At 44.6% G+C, this 19,999-nt stretch overlaps 1 protein-coding gene across 1 annotated transcript in view; it reads right to left on the bottom strand.

Annotated features, from left to right (window-relative positions):
- Otud7a (OTU deubiquitinase 7A) overlaps window positions 1-19,999 on the bottom strand; it is a 322,225-nt gene that overhangs the window by 53,462 nt on the left and 248,764 nt on the right. The window contains exon 6 of the mRNA XM_059273496.1: window positions 17,381-17,602. Within this exon, the coding sequence (XP_059129479.1) occupies window positions 17,381-17,602 (222 nt within the window). The remainder of the gene's footprint in view (window positions 1-17,380; window positions 17,603-19,999) is intronic.

A 19,999-nucleotide genomic window follows, 5' to 3' on the forward strand; every position in this document is an offset into this window, starting at 1 on the left:
TGTCACATTAAAATCAAACCATTAAATACAATGAACAAAGAAAGTATATTGACATTTGCAAGAAAGCAACTCACAAAGGCAGGCCCAATATAATGAATGCAAATTTCTTTAGAGAAACTAAAATATTCATGAGGGCTTAGATGTATTCTAGGTTCTGAAAGACAACAGCTACCCACACAGACTCCTATACCCAGAAAAACTATATTTCATTATTGAAGGAGAAATAAATTTCCATGATGAAAAAAGACTAAAGAATTTAAGACACTTAAAAGCTAGCTCTACAAAAGACACTGGAAAGAATCCTTTAGACTGAAAGAAAGATAAACATATCCATGAGACTAAAAGAAAAAAAAATCATGGTAGAATAGTCACGAAGTGAATTAAGGAAAGAAAAACATCAAACTCTATAAAAATCATCAAATGATAGGAACTGATCCACTCCTTTCAATGAAAGCAGTTTATAGCTACAAGAGCCTACATTAACAGAGCCAGAGAGATCTTAGCTAAATAACTTAATGATGCACCTTAGGGCCTTGGAAACAGTAACAAGCAAACCCAAAATCAACAAATGAAGAGAAATAATGAAGATTAGGACGAAAATTAATGAAACTGAAGTGAGCAAAATAAAACAAAGAATCAAGAGTTGACTTGAGACATGATGGCATACTCGTTTGATCCCAGCACTTGAGAGACAGAGTTTGGTGGATCTCTGTGAGTTGGAGCCCAGCATGGTCTACATAAGTGAGTTCTAGGACACTCAGGGCTACATACAGAGACCCTGTCTCAAAACAAACAAACAAACAAACAAACAAATAAACAGACAAACAAACACAAAACCAAAACAAACCAAAAGCCAAAAACAAACAAACAAACAAACAAACAAAAAAACCCTCAATAAAAAACAGCAAACAGCCACCCCCAAAGCAGAGTGTAAGTATAGAGTAAGGGACTAGAGGGAACAGATCTCATTAGGAAAGGGAAATATAATATGTAGATATAGATGGGGGTTTCTGGAATGGGAGCATCAAATGGGAAGGGGGAGGGGTGAGAGGTTTCTGAGAGGAGATATGGGGAGAGATAGCTAAAATTAAAGGACATTTGAGGGGTAATATGGAAGCCTAATACAGTAGAAACTTTTTAAAATAGATACACACATGAAGGTGATCTAGATGAAATTGCCAAATAATGAAGGAGATAGAATCAGTCCCAACTTGCCATCTCTTGTCACCAAACAAAGTTTCCAGTATAGGGGATTGGGTTATATCTAATTCAGTTGTTGGCAAAGGAGTCCCATGGGAATCCCCAAACAACCTAGGCTGTTGCCAAGACTATAGGTTGCTTTCCACAAACTGACAGCAAGGCCCGTTGCTGAAGACAGACTCATTGAACATGGAGATGTACAGCTGGTGCCTCCCTAGAGCCTTCACCCCCATGTTCTACTGTCTATGACACATGACTGTGCTCTGCATGCTACCAAAAGAGGAAAGTAAACACCAAACCAGCCACAAACCTTTTATCTACAATCGTGTACTACCTGCAGTTCTGACACAGAGCTTGTGGCTGTAACCAACTGATAACTGACTTGACTCAAGGCCCCCTCCATGAGATGGAATCCATACCTGACACTGCTCGAGTGACCAGGAACCTGAGACTAGACAGCTCAGGGGCCTAGGATAAAACCAAACAATACTAGTTAAAAAAAAAAAAAGAAAAAAATATGTAGGGATACAATGACTCCTAATGATAATCTGCTATACTCAGAGCTTAGTGCCTTGCCCAGCCATCATCAGAGAAGCTTCCTCCTGCAGATGGGAGAAAATACAGAGACCCACATACATTATATAGAGTGAGAGACCTTGGAACACTCAGCCCTAAATGGGATGTCTCCATCAAATCACTTCCCAGGTTGCTCAGGGAACCTGGTGGAAGAGGAGGCAGGAAGTGTGTAAGAGTCAGAGGGGACGGCGGACACCAGGAGAACAAGGCCCTCTGAATCAACATGAGCAAAGCTCATATGAACCCACAGCCACCGAAGCAGCACACACAGAGCTTACACAGGTCTGCACCAGGTCCTCTGCATGTATATTACAGCTTTCAGCTGAATATTTGCACGGGATTCCTGAGTGTGTAAGTGAGTCAGTCTTTGATTCTTGTGTCTGCTCTTATTCTCTTTTCCCTCTGTTGGCTTGTCTTGTCAAACTTCAATGTGATAGTTTTTGTTTTATTTTATTATATTTTATTTAGTTATGTTTAAAAAAATGAATGAATGAATGAAAATCTAGTCACTAGGGTAAAAGTTAACAACATAACTGTCATTTATACCTGCTTGGAGAGGGAAAATCAGTTTTCTCCAATGGAGTGACACTGGGTATACCAACCACTCCAGGACAGGCCTCGTGTTCAGGAGTAGGTGACCAATATATAATGAACTCCACATTTTTGTGTGTGTGTGTGTGTGTGTGTGTGTGTGTGTGTGTGTGTGTGTGCATGCTTTGTGATATTTCATCTTGTTTTCTTGTTTTTTAGGGGGTTTGTTGTTGTATTGGGTTTTTGTTTGTTCTTTGAGAAATAACTTAAAGTTGGGTGCATAGGGAGGGAAGAAGATCTGGAAGGACTTGGGGGAGGGGAAGAATATGATCAAAAACATGTTTAAAGTTAAAAACTGTTTCAACAACAACAAAAAAAGAGAAACAGAGTAGGTTCTTTGAAAGATAAACAAGATAGACAAAAATCTTAATCAAATCAACCAAAGGCAAGAGAAAAAACCCAATTAATAAAATTAGAAATGAAAAGGAAGATATTGCAGCAAATATTGATATTCAGGAAAGCAGGATATCTGAAAACGTGTAATCCACTAAATTGGAAAACTGAAATGAGAGGGAGGACTTTCTAGATGCATGTGACCTACCGAAATCAAAGAAGGGACACGCAGCTTTAACCGCTCTGTACCAAGTGCTGAGATAGAAGCGATGATTTACTGCCCCCCCCCCCACTACCTCTCCCTCTCCCAGCAGCTGCTGATTGCCGCCACTCTTCATCTAGGGGTGGAACCTTGAAAATTTTTCCCGGTCACATTGGCATGTCAACTGGTGGTGTCATTATGCAAATCTTACTTATGTGGCCATTTTGTTGATATTTCACGGGTTCTGCCTCCCTGTCATAGGTAGAAGATGCTATCTAGCATCAGGCATCCCAGGCCTCTATCTCTTATAATCTTTCCTCCTGCCTCTGATTTTTCCAGAGTCACAGGTGTAAGGGTTAGACTGTGGATGTATCAATAGGAGCTGGGCACCCCATCGCCACTTGTTTTTTTACATTTTATGGATCTTTGTAATAGTCTCTATATGTTGCAAAAAGAAGCTTCTTTGATGAGCAGTGAGAGCTTCACTCACTTGTTGGTGAGGTACAATCCCAAGTGGTCAGCCCTGAAGGGCTCTAGCTGGCCCAGGCTTGGCAAACATGGCGTTGGCAGGCCTTGCCCTTCCCCCTTCCCTCTCCCTTGTAAACCATAGATTACATCCCTAAATCTAGCCACCAAGGTCTATTCCCTTATTTAAACTCTTTCTTATGCCAGATTCATTCCTGAGGCTGACTACCCAGGTCCGGCTATCAAAGTATTGAAGTCGAGCAATCAGAAGCCCACTTTGGTTCACTTAATTAACATGCCCCATTAGATTATGCCACCGCATCCTAGCCCATTCTAACACAGACCTTCCCTTTTTTCCTCTTAAAAATTATGCCTGAAAGGTCATTAGCTGCTGTTTTCTGCCTGAGTCAGAAATCATCCACATTTTAAAGAAATTCTTCTCTCATATATTACTTCCCAACCACAGTTTCCCCTCCCTCCCCTCCCCCCAGCCTCTACCTCCACCTCTTCTCTCCTCTAGAAAAGAGCAGGCCTCCCAGGGACATAACCAAACACGGCATAGCAAGCTACAGTAAGACCTGACACATCACATCAAGGCTAGATGAGGGAACAGGAGGAAGAGCGTGTCACAAGCAGAAGAAAGAGTCCGAGACAGCCCCCACTCCCTCTGATAGGAATCCCACAAGAACAGCAAGCTACTCAGCTATAATATGTGTAGAGGGCCTATGCTACAGTCCAAAGACCCGGAGAGGCTAAGTAACAAGGAGGGCTTGAGGAGGGGGACACAAATATCTCCCTGGGAACAGGAAATAGAACAGATTTCACAGGTGGACTTGGGGCTGATGTGGCTGGGAACAGGAGGGATCAGGTGGGGCAGGGAGGAGGGAGAAAATACTGGCATTGGGGGCATTTTGGGATCTCTCTGTGAAAATAGGTGTTTGAGTGTGGTTTGTGTCTAGTCAGGGATCTGGGAGGGAGTCTCGACTGTGTGCGGGTCCCTTTAGGACCTAAACACATATACGTATGAGTGACACGCAGTAGGTTTTATGTGTGTGTGTGTGTGTGTGTGTGTGTGTGTGTGTGTGTGTATTTAACAATCATTTAAAAAGATGAGTTGGTGGGCTGACCAACCTGCAACTACCCAGGCACAGGGTTATAAGTTGGCCCACCCCCATCATCCACTCCATCCATGATCTGCTGGAGCATGTGAAGGGACCAGTTCTGCAGACTTAAAGCTGCAGGGTTTCCACAACACAGGGCAAGAGCAGGATAACCAAGAGGAGTTTCAGTGAGGGCCCAACGTCGATGGTGTGGCAGAGACCAGAGGCTTCAAACCAGACCAATGACTCTTTGCAATGAACACCTGCAAGTAAAGATATATGGATAAAAGGGTTTACTGAGTGGCTGTGTCACATTACAGCTTCCATGATGAGATTGATTTTTCCTTTTCATTTTTTTCCTTTCTTCTTTTTCTTTTCTCTTAAATTTTATTTTTTTTTGGGGGGGAGGTTGCAAGGGCAGAAGGTGGGTATGGAGGGACAGGGAAATGAATGGGATGGAGATACATGATGTGAAAGACACAAAGAATAAAAGAAGTTAAAAGCCAGGCGGTGGTGGCGCACGCCTTTAATCCCAGCACTCGGGAGGCAGAGCCAGGTGGATCTCTGTGAGTTCGAGGCCAGCCTGGACTACCAAGTGAGTTCCAGGAAAGGCGCAAAACTACACAGAGAAACCCTGTCTCGAAAAAAAAAAAAAAAAAGAAAAAAAAAAAAAGAAGTTAAAAAAAGAAAAAGAAGAGAATGTGAATTTGAGAGGGAGTGTGGGGGGCAGGAAGAATTGGAAGGTGGAGAGTGAGAGGTGAGAATGACACAAATATATTACTCACATATGACATTCTCAAAAAATAGAAAATGTAAATACAAAAATCTCCCAACTAAAAAACATCTTGGATGTTTTGAAGGATGCATTGTTGAATTCCATCAGATCTTTAAAGAACTAACATGTGTTTCTTGAACTATGTCATATAAAAAGTAAGAAACACAGCCAACACCTTTTATGTTTTGATTTTTAAAATGTCTTATGAATTCTTTGAGAATTTCATATAATGTATTTTTCTCATATTCACCCACTCCTCCAAAACCCACCCCTACTTCATTACATACCCAACTTTGTGTACCCGTTAAAAACAAATACAACACAAACAAATCCATGGAAGCCGATCTGTGCTGCCCATATACTCTTGGGTGTGTGGCCACGCACTGGAGCATGGTCAACCAAACTCTTAATGAAGACAGTGTTACCCTGACACCAAAAGGACATGAAGAAACAACAAAAACAGAAAGAAAATTATAGACAAACCTCTTGATGAACTCAGATGCAGAATTTCTCAATAAAGAACTTGCAAACTGAATTCAAGAACATATAAAAAAGATCATGTGCCGGGCAGTGGTGGTGCACTCATTTAATCCCAGCACTCAGGAGACAGAGCCAGGTGGATCTCTGTGAGTTCGAGGCCAGCCTGGTCTACAGATTGAGATCCAGGACAGGCACCAAAACTACACAGAGAAACCCTGTCTCAAAAAAAAAAAAGATCATGTACTGTGGTCAAGTTGGTGTCATTCTAGAGACACAGGGTTCAACTTGCACACATCCATAAATGTAGTATATCACAACAGAAATCACATGATCACTCCAATAGATGCAGAAAAACCTTTTGACAAAATCCAACATCTCTCAATGACAAAAGCCTTAAAAAGACAAGGAGTACACACACACACACACACACAACCCAGGACATTCTACTGTGTCTACCGCCCCCTCCCCTGCCCCCGGATGGCCTCAGCTTTGATTGTTAAGAGAGCCCACAATAGGGTCCAGTTTCCTCAGAGGGCACAGTGGAAGTTGAAGCTTGCAGTCACTAGGAAGAGAACAGAAAGCAGGTATATGCCCTGTTTGCAGCCATCACATAAGGCAATACACCAATTCAGGGAGAATGGTTAAAAGTGGGAAATGAGGAAACTGGGAAAATTGCTTTGATCCCAATATATCCAACATGATTTAATATCTCACCGTGATTTTTAGCTCAGCAGAATAGTTATCTATAAATAAGAACATGTCATATGTGGCAGGCAGACCCCCAAGTAGCCCTAAGATCTCTGCTCCAGGTACACCTGGTAAAACCCTCTCCCCTTGAGGGTAGATAGGGCCTCCTGCTAGTCTACATGATTAGGTTATAATCCATGGCCAAATGAAGAGACTTTGGAGAAGTCAGTTCTTGATTCTGGGTTGATCCAAGTGTTGTCTTGGGTTATCTTGACCTAACTGGGTGAATTCCTTATGGAAGCTTTAATGGTCAGATAAAGCAGAAGTGAGAGGAATTTGGACAAGACAGTAAAGGGTGGAACATACAAGGGAGAGGGAGACGGGGAGTCTCTGGCTGGCCTTGCACAGTAAGCAGGGAGTATGCATATCTGTGTCTATGTGTCTGTCTATCTAGTTTGAAAAGGGCTAGATGGCAAGGACCAGCACAGGACAGTCTTCCGGGTGGCCTTTGATAAAACCAGTTCTCACTTCTAATTCTCAACAACTCTAGAATGTTCTAGAAGGCAGCATCCCGAGATAAGGAAGGATGTGGTAAGAACAGCTCTGGCTGTGTTATTCTATAGCAAATATACTTCAGCACTTTATTAAACCCACAGAAGGCAGATTCTAGAGTCCCTTAGCTCTTGAGACCATGTGAGACTGTATCTGCCACAGTCCCTGAGGGACTGACCACCTTACCATGAATCCTGGGCTTGCTGTCCCTCACTGTATGTATATCTGCAAGTGACAAGTTTGCTTCATGAGATGCCTTGTCTGCTGTGTCACCAATGCTGGCAGGGGATTAGTGCACAGGGTACTTATTATACACCTAGGCCTCTCAGGCAGTCTCTACAAGTTCAGTGTTAGAACCCAGACCAGACCTGCCCATCTGCATCTGTGTGTCTCTTCCTTCATAGCTGACTCTGTGTATACTCACCAGGCCTCCAGACTCCAAGTTATCAGGGGTTACTGGTGACATATCCTGCATGACGGATGTACATTAAATAAATAAGTCCCTTTCCCCCATCCCCCTACATCCTCAAGGTCATGTGTTCCTTTCTTGAAATGTGAGAACTCCTTTCACTCCCTTCTGTTTTGAAATCAGAGACAAACTGACTACATCCATGCACTAAAGACTACTCATCAACCATGTGGCATAGAACCTTTCCATTCTTCTGAAACTGAAGAAAAGGGACCCCCCCCCTACTCTGCCCTGCTGACCTAACTTCTCCTCAGAGCCCCCAACATGGTGTCTTTCTGTAGCATAAACAACTCTCCTACCAAAGGCCTATCTGCCCCCTGTGTTCCCCAAGAATCCCAGACTTGAGGCCTTTTATCCAGTTTCCCCAGACAACAGCATGTACAGAAGTCACCCAATAGAAGCAGAGTTGTGTTTACAAGCTTAAATATCTTTTCTAGACAGAGCTACAGATGAGGACACAGCCACCTGACCTCAAGACTTCAGCCTGAAGAGATTAAAGGACTCTCAGGCCCAGCTAAAATGTACCAGACTTCTGACCCCCAGAAACTATGAGATGATAAGCTTATCTTTTCAGACTGCTAAACATGGGAGTAATTTGTTTTTATGTACTAATAGAAATCGATACAGTGTTCTTTCGCAAAAGGACATTCAAACAGGAATTATGCCAATTCACTTCCCATTCCTATTCTAGAATGTCTAGGATGCTTGTCTGTGTCCTTGAAGCTAAGGGCAGCTATGCATGGAGAAGCACCAGAACTCATAAGGGCAAAAGACATCTCCTGCTTGCTGTGCAAAGAATACTGTGGCCTTTGATACTGCTAAAGCCACATCTAGGAGAGGGCTGAGAGGTGGCATAGCCAGCCAGAGCAGCTGACCATGCCTTGACTAGTGGGCTGACTTAAGCTGACTTCCAGCAATCAAACTCTTACCCAGTTGGCCCAATGGTTGGGGCTGTAAATCAGGTGCATCTTACTGGGAAAATGAGCCAGTTATGGTAAATACCATAACTTTTCAGCTTCCAGGGGACTGAAAATGGCCCACTGTGAGTCTAGCATCTGGCTGAAACCCCGGGAATGGAAATCTTCATGTAAGGAGTGGAATTAGAGAGCTTCCCCAAAGGTCCATGATTTATTGTTCCCATTCATGTCTCCTCACATAACTTACTTGAGAAAAGGGAAAGGGCCTAAGAGCTGGCACTGGGGCTAATTTCAGCCCCTGAGTCCCTGAAAGACTACAGTGACAAAAGAACACTATCAAAGGTTGGTGAGATCATGTACTGTGGAGCTGTCAGTCATTTGTTCTGATAATTATGAGCAACATACCTCAAATTCATGTACGATATCAGGACCGATTAACCTGAAATTTGTAACAGGTAATTACCACACAGTTTAAAGGAAGGCACCATTTTGCTTATCACCCACCAAGGCACTTTATGGAAGAAAATGAAAGGAGACAATCCTTTATGCCAAAGCCAGGGGAATTCTTGTCATGAGTCCCTGTAATTCCTCATGATACCACTGGAGCACACTGCAGCCCAGGGCCTCTTATAACCCCCTCTCTGGACATCTCTGTTCCTTCAATGTACTTCTGTGACCACAATGCTTTGCTCCATGTCTGCCTTTCTTATGTCCCTGCGAGTTTCTATGTAGGCTAATGACCTTGTGTTCCTTTGTCTGTTAGTCTTGGATATCAATAGTACCATCTGGCACACAATAGGTTCTCAATAAATGTTTACTAAATGAACAATTATAATGCTTGAGAGAACCCTTATGGGAAATAGTTAACCATGGAATCATCTCCTCTATGTTTCTTGACTATGGATGTCATGTGACCAGCTGCTTCAAGTTCCTGCTACCATGACATCTCTACCAGAAAAAATCCCTTCCTTCTCGGGTCACTTTTATCATGATACATATTTTTTCACAGCAATGGACAAGTAACTAAGCAAGAAGATTGGTACTGAGAACTGAGGTCATTGCTTTGGTAAACCTGACCATATCGTGGTTCTTAGGTCTATGGACCTTGTTGGTGAGTGGAATATGGAAGGGTTTGGAATTGTAGGCCAAGCCCTTGAACACTATAAGCAGGGCTTACTGGGCCATTCTGGCAGGAGCTTGGAAGAATTCTGAAAGAAATGGTCAGTAGAGGCGGGCTCATGAGGTTTCAGAGACAAAACAAAAGAGCTCTACCTGGAACTGGGCTGCAGGTCATTAATGAGCTATTTTGACCAAGAACCTGGCTTCATTCTGCTCTTGAATTTAAAGATCACAGATTAATTTGTTTGGCAGAGGAAATTTCAAGACAGGAGTGCCTTGGAGTTGTGTCGCAGTGACTTTTTATTACACACATCTAGCCACAGTGAAAACGATGAAGTCAGGCATAAAGACACAGATGTGTGTCGTCTTTTGAGAAGGAAAAGAGCTTGAAGAAATTAAATTGTGCTGTCAAGGCATGTGCTGCAGAGGAGGCTGTACTTGTCAAAGAGAAACCTGGTGCTTTGTGCTGGGACAAGAGGCAAGGCGTCCCGAGAGCAAGACCTCCTCCATCAAAGGCTTGTGAAAGTACACATTTATTCAAAAGAAGAGAGCCCAAACTGAAACAGAGATTGAAACCCTGAAGGGGTCCCTGGCCCCACAAGTGTTCCCCAGAGTCAGAGCACACAAGCTGATACAGCTGTAGTCCAAGCTGGACAACTTGGCAACATTGTCCTCACAGCACTGGTTTTGCAGGCATGAAAGATGCAAGACTGAGGGGCTATGCAGCCTAGGTCCAGTTTCTGAGGGAAGGTGAGGGAAGGCCATGTGTAGAAGAGTTGGAGTCCTCACAAGTAGGTCCTGAAAGGCCATTGCACAAAGCTATGGAGGTGAGTCTAAGACCAGTGAAAAGCCCAGGGTGCTAGAGACTCCAGGAACATGGACCATCTTCTGATGAAAGACTCAGGCATGGAGTACAGGCAGCCTAAGAGAAAGGCTATGTATGTTACAGGAAGTGGAGCTGCAAGGGTGGTACTATTCAAGCCTTTGGAATTCAGATGAGTCCATCATGAGTCCCACAGCTGTGGGGTGTGGTGTTTTTCTTGTGGTGTTTTGGTCTTGCTTTGGTCTGATCATTCCTTTCTACATCCCCATTCCTCTCTATATCCTGCCTTAAGTCTCAGGTGAGTCAGGGTTCTCAACTTTAAAACCTGCTGGAATTCTTAGAGACCGAGAATTTTTAAAGTTGGACTGAATGTATTTGCATTATCTACTGTTATAAAATGATCATGGGATTATGGAGACAAGGTGTGTAAGGTAATGACTTAAAGGTATTAGCTTTGGGTATCGAGTTGATAAAGGGCGGGTTGTGATGATTAGGGTTGACTGCCAACTCGACAGGATCAGAAATTGCCCATGAGAGTAGCACTGAGGAGTATTTGAGAGAAATTATTCAGATTAGGTTAGTCTCTGGGGACTAATTGACTCTGTTAATTGAGGAGGTAAGATGGCCCTAAAAGTGGCCTTGGGTCCTGGACTGCATAAAAGGAAAGCTAGCTGAACAGAAGCATCATCTCTCTGATTCCTGAGTGTGGATGCGATTTGACCTGCTACCTGGAGGTTCTACCACCATGACGTGTAGCTAGAGTTTTCCTGCCTGGCCCACCCACAGTCAGGACAAATCTCTCTCACCTGCCAGTCCCACAGCAGCTCAGACCCAACCAAGTAAACACAGAGACTTATATTGGTTACAAACTGTATGGCCGTGGCAGGCTTCTTGCTAACTGTTCTTATAGCTTAAATTAATCCATTTCCATTAATCTATACCTTGCCTCGTGGCTCGTGGCTTACCGGCATCTTCACAAGCTGTTTGTCATGGTGGCGGCTGGCAGTGTCTCTGACTCAGCCTTCCACTTCCCAGCTTTATTCTCCTCCTTGTCCCGCCTATACTTCCTCCTGCATGACTACTGGCCAATCAGTGTTTTATTTACCAACCAATCAGAGCAACACATTTGCCATACAGAACATCCCACAGCAATGACGTCCCCACTGTGATAGACTGTACCTTAGAAATGTGCGCCGAAAATAAACCGCTTTCCCTTTAAGTTGCCTCTTTTAGGATGCTTAGTCACAACAATGGGAAAAGTAACTAAGACAAGGTTCCCATGACCATGGACTGAAATATTCCACAGGGTAAGTCCACATAAACCGTTAACTCAGTTAAGTTGATTAAACCAGGTTTGCCATCACAGTAAAACAAAGTTCACTTACAAGGATGTAAAAGCAATGGAAGTTCAGAGTTGGCACACTGGGCGCCATGGGCACTCCCTGTTTGGCACACCTTCTTCCCTGTTACTTTGGGCTACTGCCGGCCACTGGCTTTCTGTTTATTAGCCTGTGAATTCTCCATCTCCTCGGCTGGATTCTTCTCCCATTCCTAGGCTCTCAGTGGCAGAGTACCCCAGCTGGAGACTGGGCCTCTTCTGCCCTTGCATCAGAATCATGCAGAATCCTCATGCTACAGAGAACTGTGGCAAGGGCTCCATAGGAGGATCCCCTGAGATTATCCCACCCCACACATGTCACCATACACCATAAGCTCCCACACTGATTCTCTTAGCCTAGACCTCTCCTGAATCCCACAGTCACACATTTGGCTGACCAGCAACTTTGCAGGAATCTCAGGTTTTGCCTGACAGCACAGACTCTTAACTATCCTATTCCCAGCATGGCACCTCGCTTATCCACAAATTGAGGCAACTGTGGGGCATACTTGATTCTGCTATCATAGTTCCATATCCATAGTTTCCCTCATTAAGGCCTGGAGGTCACATTAAAAACACACATTGGTTTGTTTTGTTTCATATCCTCTTTTACTATCTTCTTACTTCTCACCACTAGAGCAACTACTTCTTTCCCGTTCCTCCTGACTCTCCCCTTTACAATTCCAATGTCCATTCTTGGCAGACACTCAGAATCCATTAGATGCTAATCAAAATCTGCTACTTTCCTGCCCCAAACCTTCTCAAGGCTCTATATCCTACTAACAGTTAAGACCAGGAACATAAATGCTTCCCTAGGCCCCGAATCTCATCCATTTGACTTTCTCCTCCACTCTTTCGGCCTTTGCTGCACCTGTTCAAGTAGCTCCTGTTGCTTGTTTAACTAAGCCTGGCCTGTGATACTATGCACCATCTGCCAGGAAGAGCTGCTGGGGATGCTGTGAATGTGTTGCTCTGATTGATTGATAAATTGAACGCTGGTTGGCCAGTAGCCAGGCAGGAAGTATAGTATAGGTGGGATAAGCAGAGAAGAGAATTCTAGGAACAGGAAGGCAGAGTCAGCAGTCACCAGCCAGACACAGAGGAAGCAAGATGTAAAAGTACTGGTAAGCCACAAATCACGTGGCAATTTATAGATTAATAGAAATGGATTTAAGATATAAGAACTGGATATCAAGAAGCCTGAGCCATTAGGCCAAACAGTTTAAATAATATAAGTGTCTGTGTGTTTATTTGGGTCTGAGTGGCTGCAGGCCTGGGCGGGACTGGAGATAACTCCAGCAACAAAGAGCCATGTCTTGTATTCTCCACTGCTCCCTAAGCTCCCTCCTTCCTCTGTTTGCACCAGACTTCTCCTCCTACCTTGTGTCCCCTTATCTTGCTCCTCGGCATCTCTATAGCAGCCCTCACTATGTATGTGCTGGTTCTTTATTTCTCTTCCATACTGGAATCTAACCATCTCATGGTAAAGACTTTCATCTGCTTGGTTTGTGGAAGCAGCCTCTAACCTGGGACAGGGTTTTGTAGTAGCATATACAGGAGTCACTGGGGTGACTCTGTCCTCATTTGACATCTACTACTCATCTGATGCTCAGATGGAAGGTACCAGCAGGCCGAGTGACTTCACCAGGCTCTGCCAGCCCACCTATGATGTGAGCCAGGGCAGGTTGACTCCAAAGCCTGAGTGCCTCCTCCACATCTTAGATGTTCTCAGCAGACCCCCTCCAGCCCTGTCATCCTCCCTTGGAGGCATTTTGAATGTTTCTGTTCTTTCTATTCTAATCTCCTGTGTCTAGGGAAACCATGTTTATACAGTTATGACTCTGCCCTTTGGCCTACAAACATATCAAGAGCCCTATGACATCTTGTTCTTGTGGAAGTCATCTCTCAGATGAGGGGTGTGCCTTCCCAAACCCCTTACCTCTGAGTCTTCTTACGTGTGAATGCAGGAAGGGTCGGTCACCCAGTGGAGCAATGAATGTAACCTTGAGTTCTCAATGGCAAGGTAGTTACTAAAGAATGTAAAGCATTTCCCTTCCTTTCTCAGAGGTCCACTTGTAGCTGCTGAAGACACCGCACCAAGACTGTCATGGGCTGGAATTTGTTTGTAGTCCCCAAATTGAAAGGTTGGGGAGGACTGGTCCCCTAGCTTGTGGCACCTGTGGGAGTTCAAAGCTGCTATCCACCCATATAAAGCCCTCAGAGACCAGAGGGGGTTGCCCTCATGCCTCAGAAGGCACATCACACAGGGCTCTGAGAAAGGGTAGGCAAGTCCTGGGATGGGCCAGCTAGACCATTGCAAAGCTAACTGAACAGAGGTCTTTTGTTTTTGCTATTAATTTTCTGGACCATATGAGCTATGGGTTACTAGATAGCCATGGGGGTAGGTAGAGACATCTTCACCAAGGCCTCACAATTCCTGCCCAACACTAGCACTTTGGCCCATTAGACAAGCGACATTCTTATATCTATAGCATCTAGTCAGCAAATAATGTTGCACATAAATAGAATGTTCTTCACTACGCTAAGCACTAGTTACCAGACAGAGGAATTTACCTCCACCCAGCAACACTGGGAGGCTTTCTCAGGTAGCTGTTTTAAGGTACAGTTTAATCTTCCTCATGGGTAGGGACAGTAAAAACCAAAAATGCAGGAGCTGCAGTTGGATTCCTCACGAAGAGGTGTTGGGGCTAGGGGACAATTGGGACTCAGAAAGAGCCCTAGAAATGGGTAAGGGCAGAGGGGAGAAGTTCAGGGAAGTCAGATAGTTGGCAGGCTGGCATTCTGCACTAGCTCAGGGACTACCTTGCTTTGCCAATGCCACAAACACACCCTGTTTGCAGTGAGAGATGCCTGAGGTGTGATGAGTCCTGCACAGAGCCCAATCTTCAGATTCTCAGTGAACACTTTCTGAACTGCAGCTGGGGGCTTCCCCAAGGGCTCTGGCTAGTGGAGACCAGGGGCAGTTGCCTGGATCTCTGTTGCCATCTCTTTTTATTCTCTCAGGACACAATTTAAACAGTGATTCTTCATGCATTTGACACCATAACCCTGTAAGTTGGTACTTTTTTATTTCTTTTAAACCTTTTGAGGTATTTCCTAATGCTAGATGGTTGAAATAAAGTCAAACGCTTTTGAAATGTGGCCCTTACAGTAAAATGTAAATGACTGATATTAACACATGATACAGTAGTCTCTATTAGTGGGGGTACATGTCCTAAGACTACAGCACATGCCTGACACTCTGGTTAGTACCCAAGCTTCAGATAGTCCTGAACTCTAGCTTTTGTTATATGACAAAATTTAATTTATTGATTAGGCACAGTAAGAGATCAGTGATAATTGCTGTAAAATAGAATGATGATAATAATACATTGTAATAGATGGTATTTAAAACTGATGAAGTGTTTATGGGATTTTCAGGTCTTGACTGTTCATCAGTAACTAAAGCCTTGGTAGGTGAAGCTGTGGGTAAGAAGGTCTACTGTACATGGGGAAAATATAGGAAAGACAATCACAGGAAGAAAAGGCTTTGCTGGGCATGATGCTGCTGCAGGAAGAAAGCCAGGACAGCAGATGGCCCATTAACCTTTGACAAGACACTGGGCTTCAAATGGTGCCATGCGTGTGGGTGACTGCAGCCATTGTCACCGAACTCCATAGGACTCTCAGCTGCTTCTGCATTCAACGTTCTAAGCTTCTTTCTTTATGAGCCCACACCAACTTGCTCCTTCTTCTGTGAAGAGTGCATCTTTTGTTTAAATGGCCTTGCCTGACTAGTCGTCTGGGCACGTTAGGCTGGCAGCTTCTGCAGGTGGTGTCGGTTACCCCCAGTTCCCTGGATTGCTTTGTTTGTGGCTCAGTCAATGGTGCCAAGACAAGGAAGAGTGGTCTGCCGAGCCTGTTAGGTGTTTCTGAGGGCTGTGTAGCAGCCGAGGTAACAATCTGTTCTCAGTTACAACACTACCTCCAGTATAGTGACATGGCCCTGTTCTAAAGCCAAGCACACCCACTGGGGAAGCCTCACAAGTCTTGACCACAAGGCTTCCCAGCACAAGCAAGGCCTCACCAGCCTCCATCCATTCCTTCATCTACATGTGTCTTGTACTCCTCACCTAGAGCATGTGGATGAGAATGACCCCTGAATTATTCTGACAAACCTTGATATGAAACCACTCCTAGGTGTGAGCAGGCCAAAATGGACGAGATATGGACCCCATGTGTGACTTGTCTTTGCCTCAAAGACCCAGATGCTACTCTTGTGCCCACAGCTCTGCACCCAGGGCGAGCTGAACAGAGGTGTCAACAATCACCCATCTACTGTCTTTCTGCTAATGTGATGCCCTGGCCAATTTGCATGGTGAAGGAAGAATGTGGTTAGAGTCTATTTCTCCAACATGTTCTCTCCCCAAAGTCATTATCTCTCCACACAATTGCTCATCCTTCCCTTCTTTGCAAGGCACAAAGGTAGCAATGGCCTTGTTGGGCTATTTACAGGCACGGCATTATCCGTTGGTGTCCTTAACCTCTGCACATTGCTTAGCAAACATTCCCTTTATGGAATCCTACCATCTCATTAGACTTCTTTCATGCTAGCATCTTTATTATCCATGTCCACCCTCTAGATGAAACACAGATGTATGGCAATGCTTATTGTGTCTTGGTCAAGAGCTGAGTTCCACTTCCTAACAGCATGTTGCATGTCTCTGCTGTCTGCTAAGATGTCAGATCTATGGGGCTTCCATCCCATCTCTGTTGGAACAGGTTACCTAGGAGTCCCTCCAACAGCCAGGCCTCATGGGAAGGGCTGGCTGAATGCCAAGTCAGAATCAGAAGGCCTTCTGTTCCACTTCTATTGGGGGCAGCGGGAACCACTGCTGGGGACATGCCCTTAGGGCATGCTGGTAGTGAAGCCCCTTGGGAGGTGCTTGGGAAGAACACACTCTTTCCCATAGATATCTGAGAAGCCCTTTGACTTCAATTTTGCAGTTATTTATAATGCAAGGGATGATGCTGAAAAGGTGTTGCCTTGTCTCAGGAAGAACCTACACCTGTCCAGACATCTGCTTCGAGTCAATCGTTGTATCAGTCGAAAGGTTTAAGAGGACACATTTGGCGTCCTCCCTGGCATTGTAGGGTCATGAGGCAATGCTAGACACAGGAGGCTCAAGTCACTTCTGTGTTTCCTCCCAGAGAGACTGGGGAAGGTGTGAAGAGTGACACCTGTCTGTTTCCTCAGAGTTCCTCATGGCCACCAGGGCGGTCAGCTTTGCAGAGAAGAAGCTGAAGTTCTGGGTACAGGACTTGCCCATGTGCATAGGAAGTGGCAGGCCTCCTGCTTCTCTTCTAACTCAATCATACTAACTACCCCTTCAGCTCCCATGGGGATGAGGGACGGGGGCAGACCAAGGCCAAGCATCACGGTGCTTATATCTAGGGAAAGTCTGGGATTCAGGAAGAAGGGAAATGACCTGGGAGGTCCCAGCACACCTGCTCACTGGCCCCAAACAAAGCCACTGCTCGGTGACAGAGGACAATACTCTCTAGAGCAGGGTTGGTACAAATGGAGAATTCTGATGGCAGATCCCAAGAACCTTGGTCTTCCTCCTGCTCACCGAGGAAAGAGGTGGCCAGGCTGTGGCATAGGGGTTGGGTGAGTGCGGAGGAACAGGAGCTGTGGGCAGTAGATACTTACCTGCCTGCTCCAGAGCTACCATGGTGGCCTGCTCGATCAGGTCCCGTTCGATGAAGCTCCTGAAGTCCTCGCTGTACACGCTCAGGTCCGGCAGCTGGAAGGTGTAGATGGGCATCTCCAGTGGGAACTGCTCATTGTTACATTCACTTGCCACGTGGGATCGGGCCAGGGAGACGATGGCTGAGCTGGCGTGGGAAATCCCCCGGGAAAGGCGCTTCTCTGCTGATGAGAAGAAAGGACAGCCACAGGGACCACATCACTGTCAATGTGGCTCTGAGAGTGAATGCAGCCATGCTTGAACACTCACACACAGCACACCTAACACATATTAGTAATGCAGATATAAATAAATACATACCCATACACTATGAACATACAACACACATATTCCCCCACATACACACATGTAATACACTTATGTATACATTATAAATGCACATATATACAAACATGCCCATATAGATAGATGCAAATGTATGTATATATTGTACAGTACAAACACACACCTACATGTAAATACACGCACTGCACACATTTGCACACACAGTATACAGAACTATCAATAAGTATGTCTATAATACATACACATGACACTTCTATTATTTTTTAAGTTTTAAATTAGATTTATTCATTTTATTTTATGTGTGTTTTCTTTGAATGTACGTATGTGTACTATGTGTATGTCTGGCGACTGAGGAAGCCAGAAGAGTGCATTGGATTCCCTGAAGCTGGAGTACGGATGGTTGTGAACCACCATGTGTGTGCTGGGAATCAAACCTGGATCCTCTACAGGAGCAACAAGTGCTCTTAACTGCTGAGCCATCTCTACAACCCCAACATGACACTTTTAGACAATACATTTATTTCCATACACATATACACAGGCACACATCATATAGTTGACATATACATGCACATATAAATGCATACATACACACATACACAGGTGTAAAAATGTACTAGATGCTACAAATATCCCCAAACATACACTCATGCACATGTACTATACACTATGTACATGTTATATACATATGAACATGGATGTATATGTATACACTACATACACTATTAGTATTTACACAGCAAGTATGTAACATGAGCACACAGGACACACTACACACACAGGCACAGCTATGTGCCCACTATACTATACACATATAGGAACACGTATGCTTGCCACATTCATGCACACACACTCATATCCTTCCCACATCAGCATTTCTATCTTCCAAGACTCTTCTACCTTGCAGGCTTGCCTGCTGCTGGAGTAAACCTGGTGTGTGGCCCTGCTTCAGCCGAGCCATGAAACCACAGAGAAGAGTGCCGCCAGTGCCCTGACAGGAGCAGCAGGGCTTGCTCTTGCTCCACTCCTTGGAGCCTTCCTGTCTCGGCAGTGAGTGGAACCTAGGAGACCATCTTTGTCTTCATGCATTGACAGATTTAAAGCAAGGAGCATCCTTCTCAGGCTGCTCTGCTGTGGCCCAGGCTTTCAGACATGGACTACCTTATTCTTCCTTCTCAGATGAATATTTCCCATGTGGGCATCCTGGGGACACACGGATGGAGGCCATGCATGCTTCCTGGCCACCTGCATGTTCTTTTGCTCCAGCACTCTCTGGTGTGGTGGCCTACTCTATTTTATTCTTTGTGGGCTTTCTGCTCAAAGAATGAGAAATGCAGGGGAAGAGGTCTCTAAAGTATGGCCTGTTACCCTGTTAGAACTTAGGGGATCTGAAGAGAATGCATTTGTTCTCTTGTTGCAGTAAAACATACTTAAAAAAAACCCTACTGTTTAATGGGCAACATCAATGTAAACTAGAAGTCTATTTTGTATAGCACCAAGGCTGGCTTTGAATTTAATACCCTCCTGTCTCAGCCTCCAAGTACAGAGATTATAGGTGTGCACTGTCCCTAAACAACAATTCTGGAGCATATGAAGTAGGAATAGTCACTGCAGAGTCAGTGTTTGTGGCATGGGACTTCTCACAGCAGAGTCCTCTTATTTGGCTCAGGGAAGGGGGACCCTTGGTGTCTGAGTGTGACTATGATCAAAACCCTGTGGCAAAATCCTGAGTACATGCACATGAGCCCCAAGGTTGCTCATCTCATTTCAGGGGAGCATCCCTGCTGCATGGAAAACTGCAGCCACTGTCTTCCTCAGAGCAAGAATTCTTACATAGCCTCATTTGTACATTAGTGGCGAGAAATGGACTAATGCAATTTTGTCAAAACTGACTGGCAAGCAGAGGTTTACCTTGACGACCTCATATATTTTCCCCATTCAAATGAACAGAAAAGTATAGAGGCTGCATATTTCAGAATGAATGGCTTCAATTCACTTCAATTTCATTCTGACACAATATGATTAGGTTATCTTATATTTTGAGGAAAGGCAAAAAAGAAAAAAATAGAAAGAAATGAAGCCACAGAGGCCACCTGGAATAAGAGAGATGGAATGGGAGGGCTGGGTTGTCTGTCACTGGGAGATGTCCCCACTGCTCCCTGCACTCAGCTCAAATCCTTGAGAGCATTAGCCAAGTGCTCCCATACCAACAGGCACTGCCTCCCCTCCTTTCTCCAACATGCCAATACCTAGACAATGGCCATGATAGGTTCTTT

The sequence above is a fragment of the Peromyscus eremicus genome, chromosome 1 (genome assembly GCF_949786415.1).
Source record: "Peromyscus eremicus chromosome 1, PerEre_H2_v1, whole genome shotgun sequence".
Lineage (NCBI taxonomy): Eukaryota > Metazoa > Chordata > Mammalia > Rodentia > Cricetidae > Peromyscus > Peromyscus eremicus.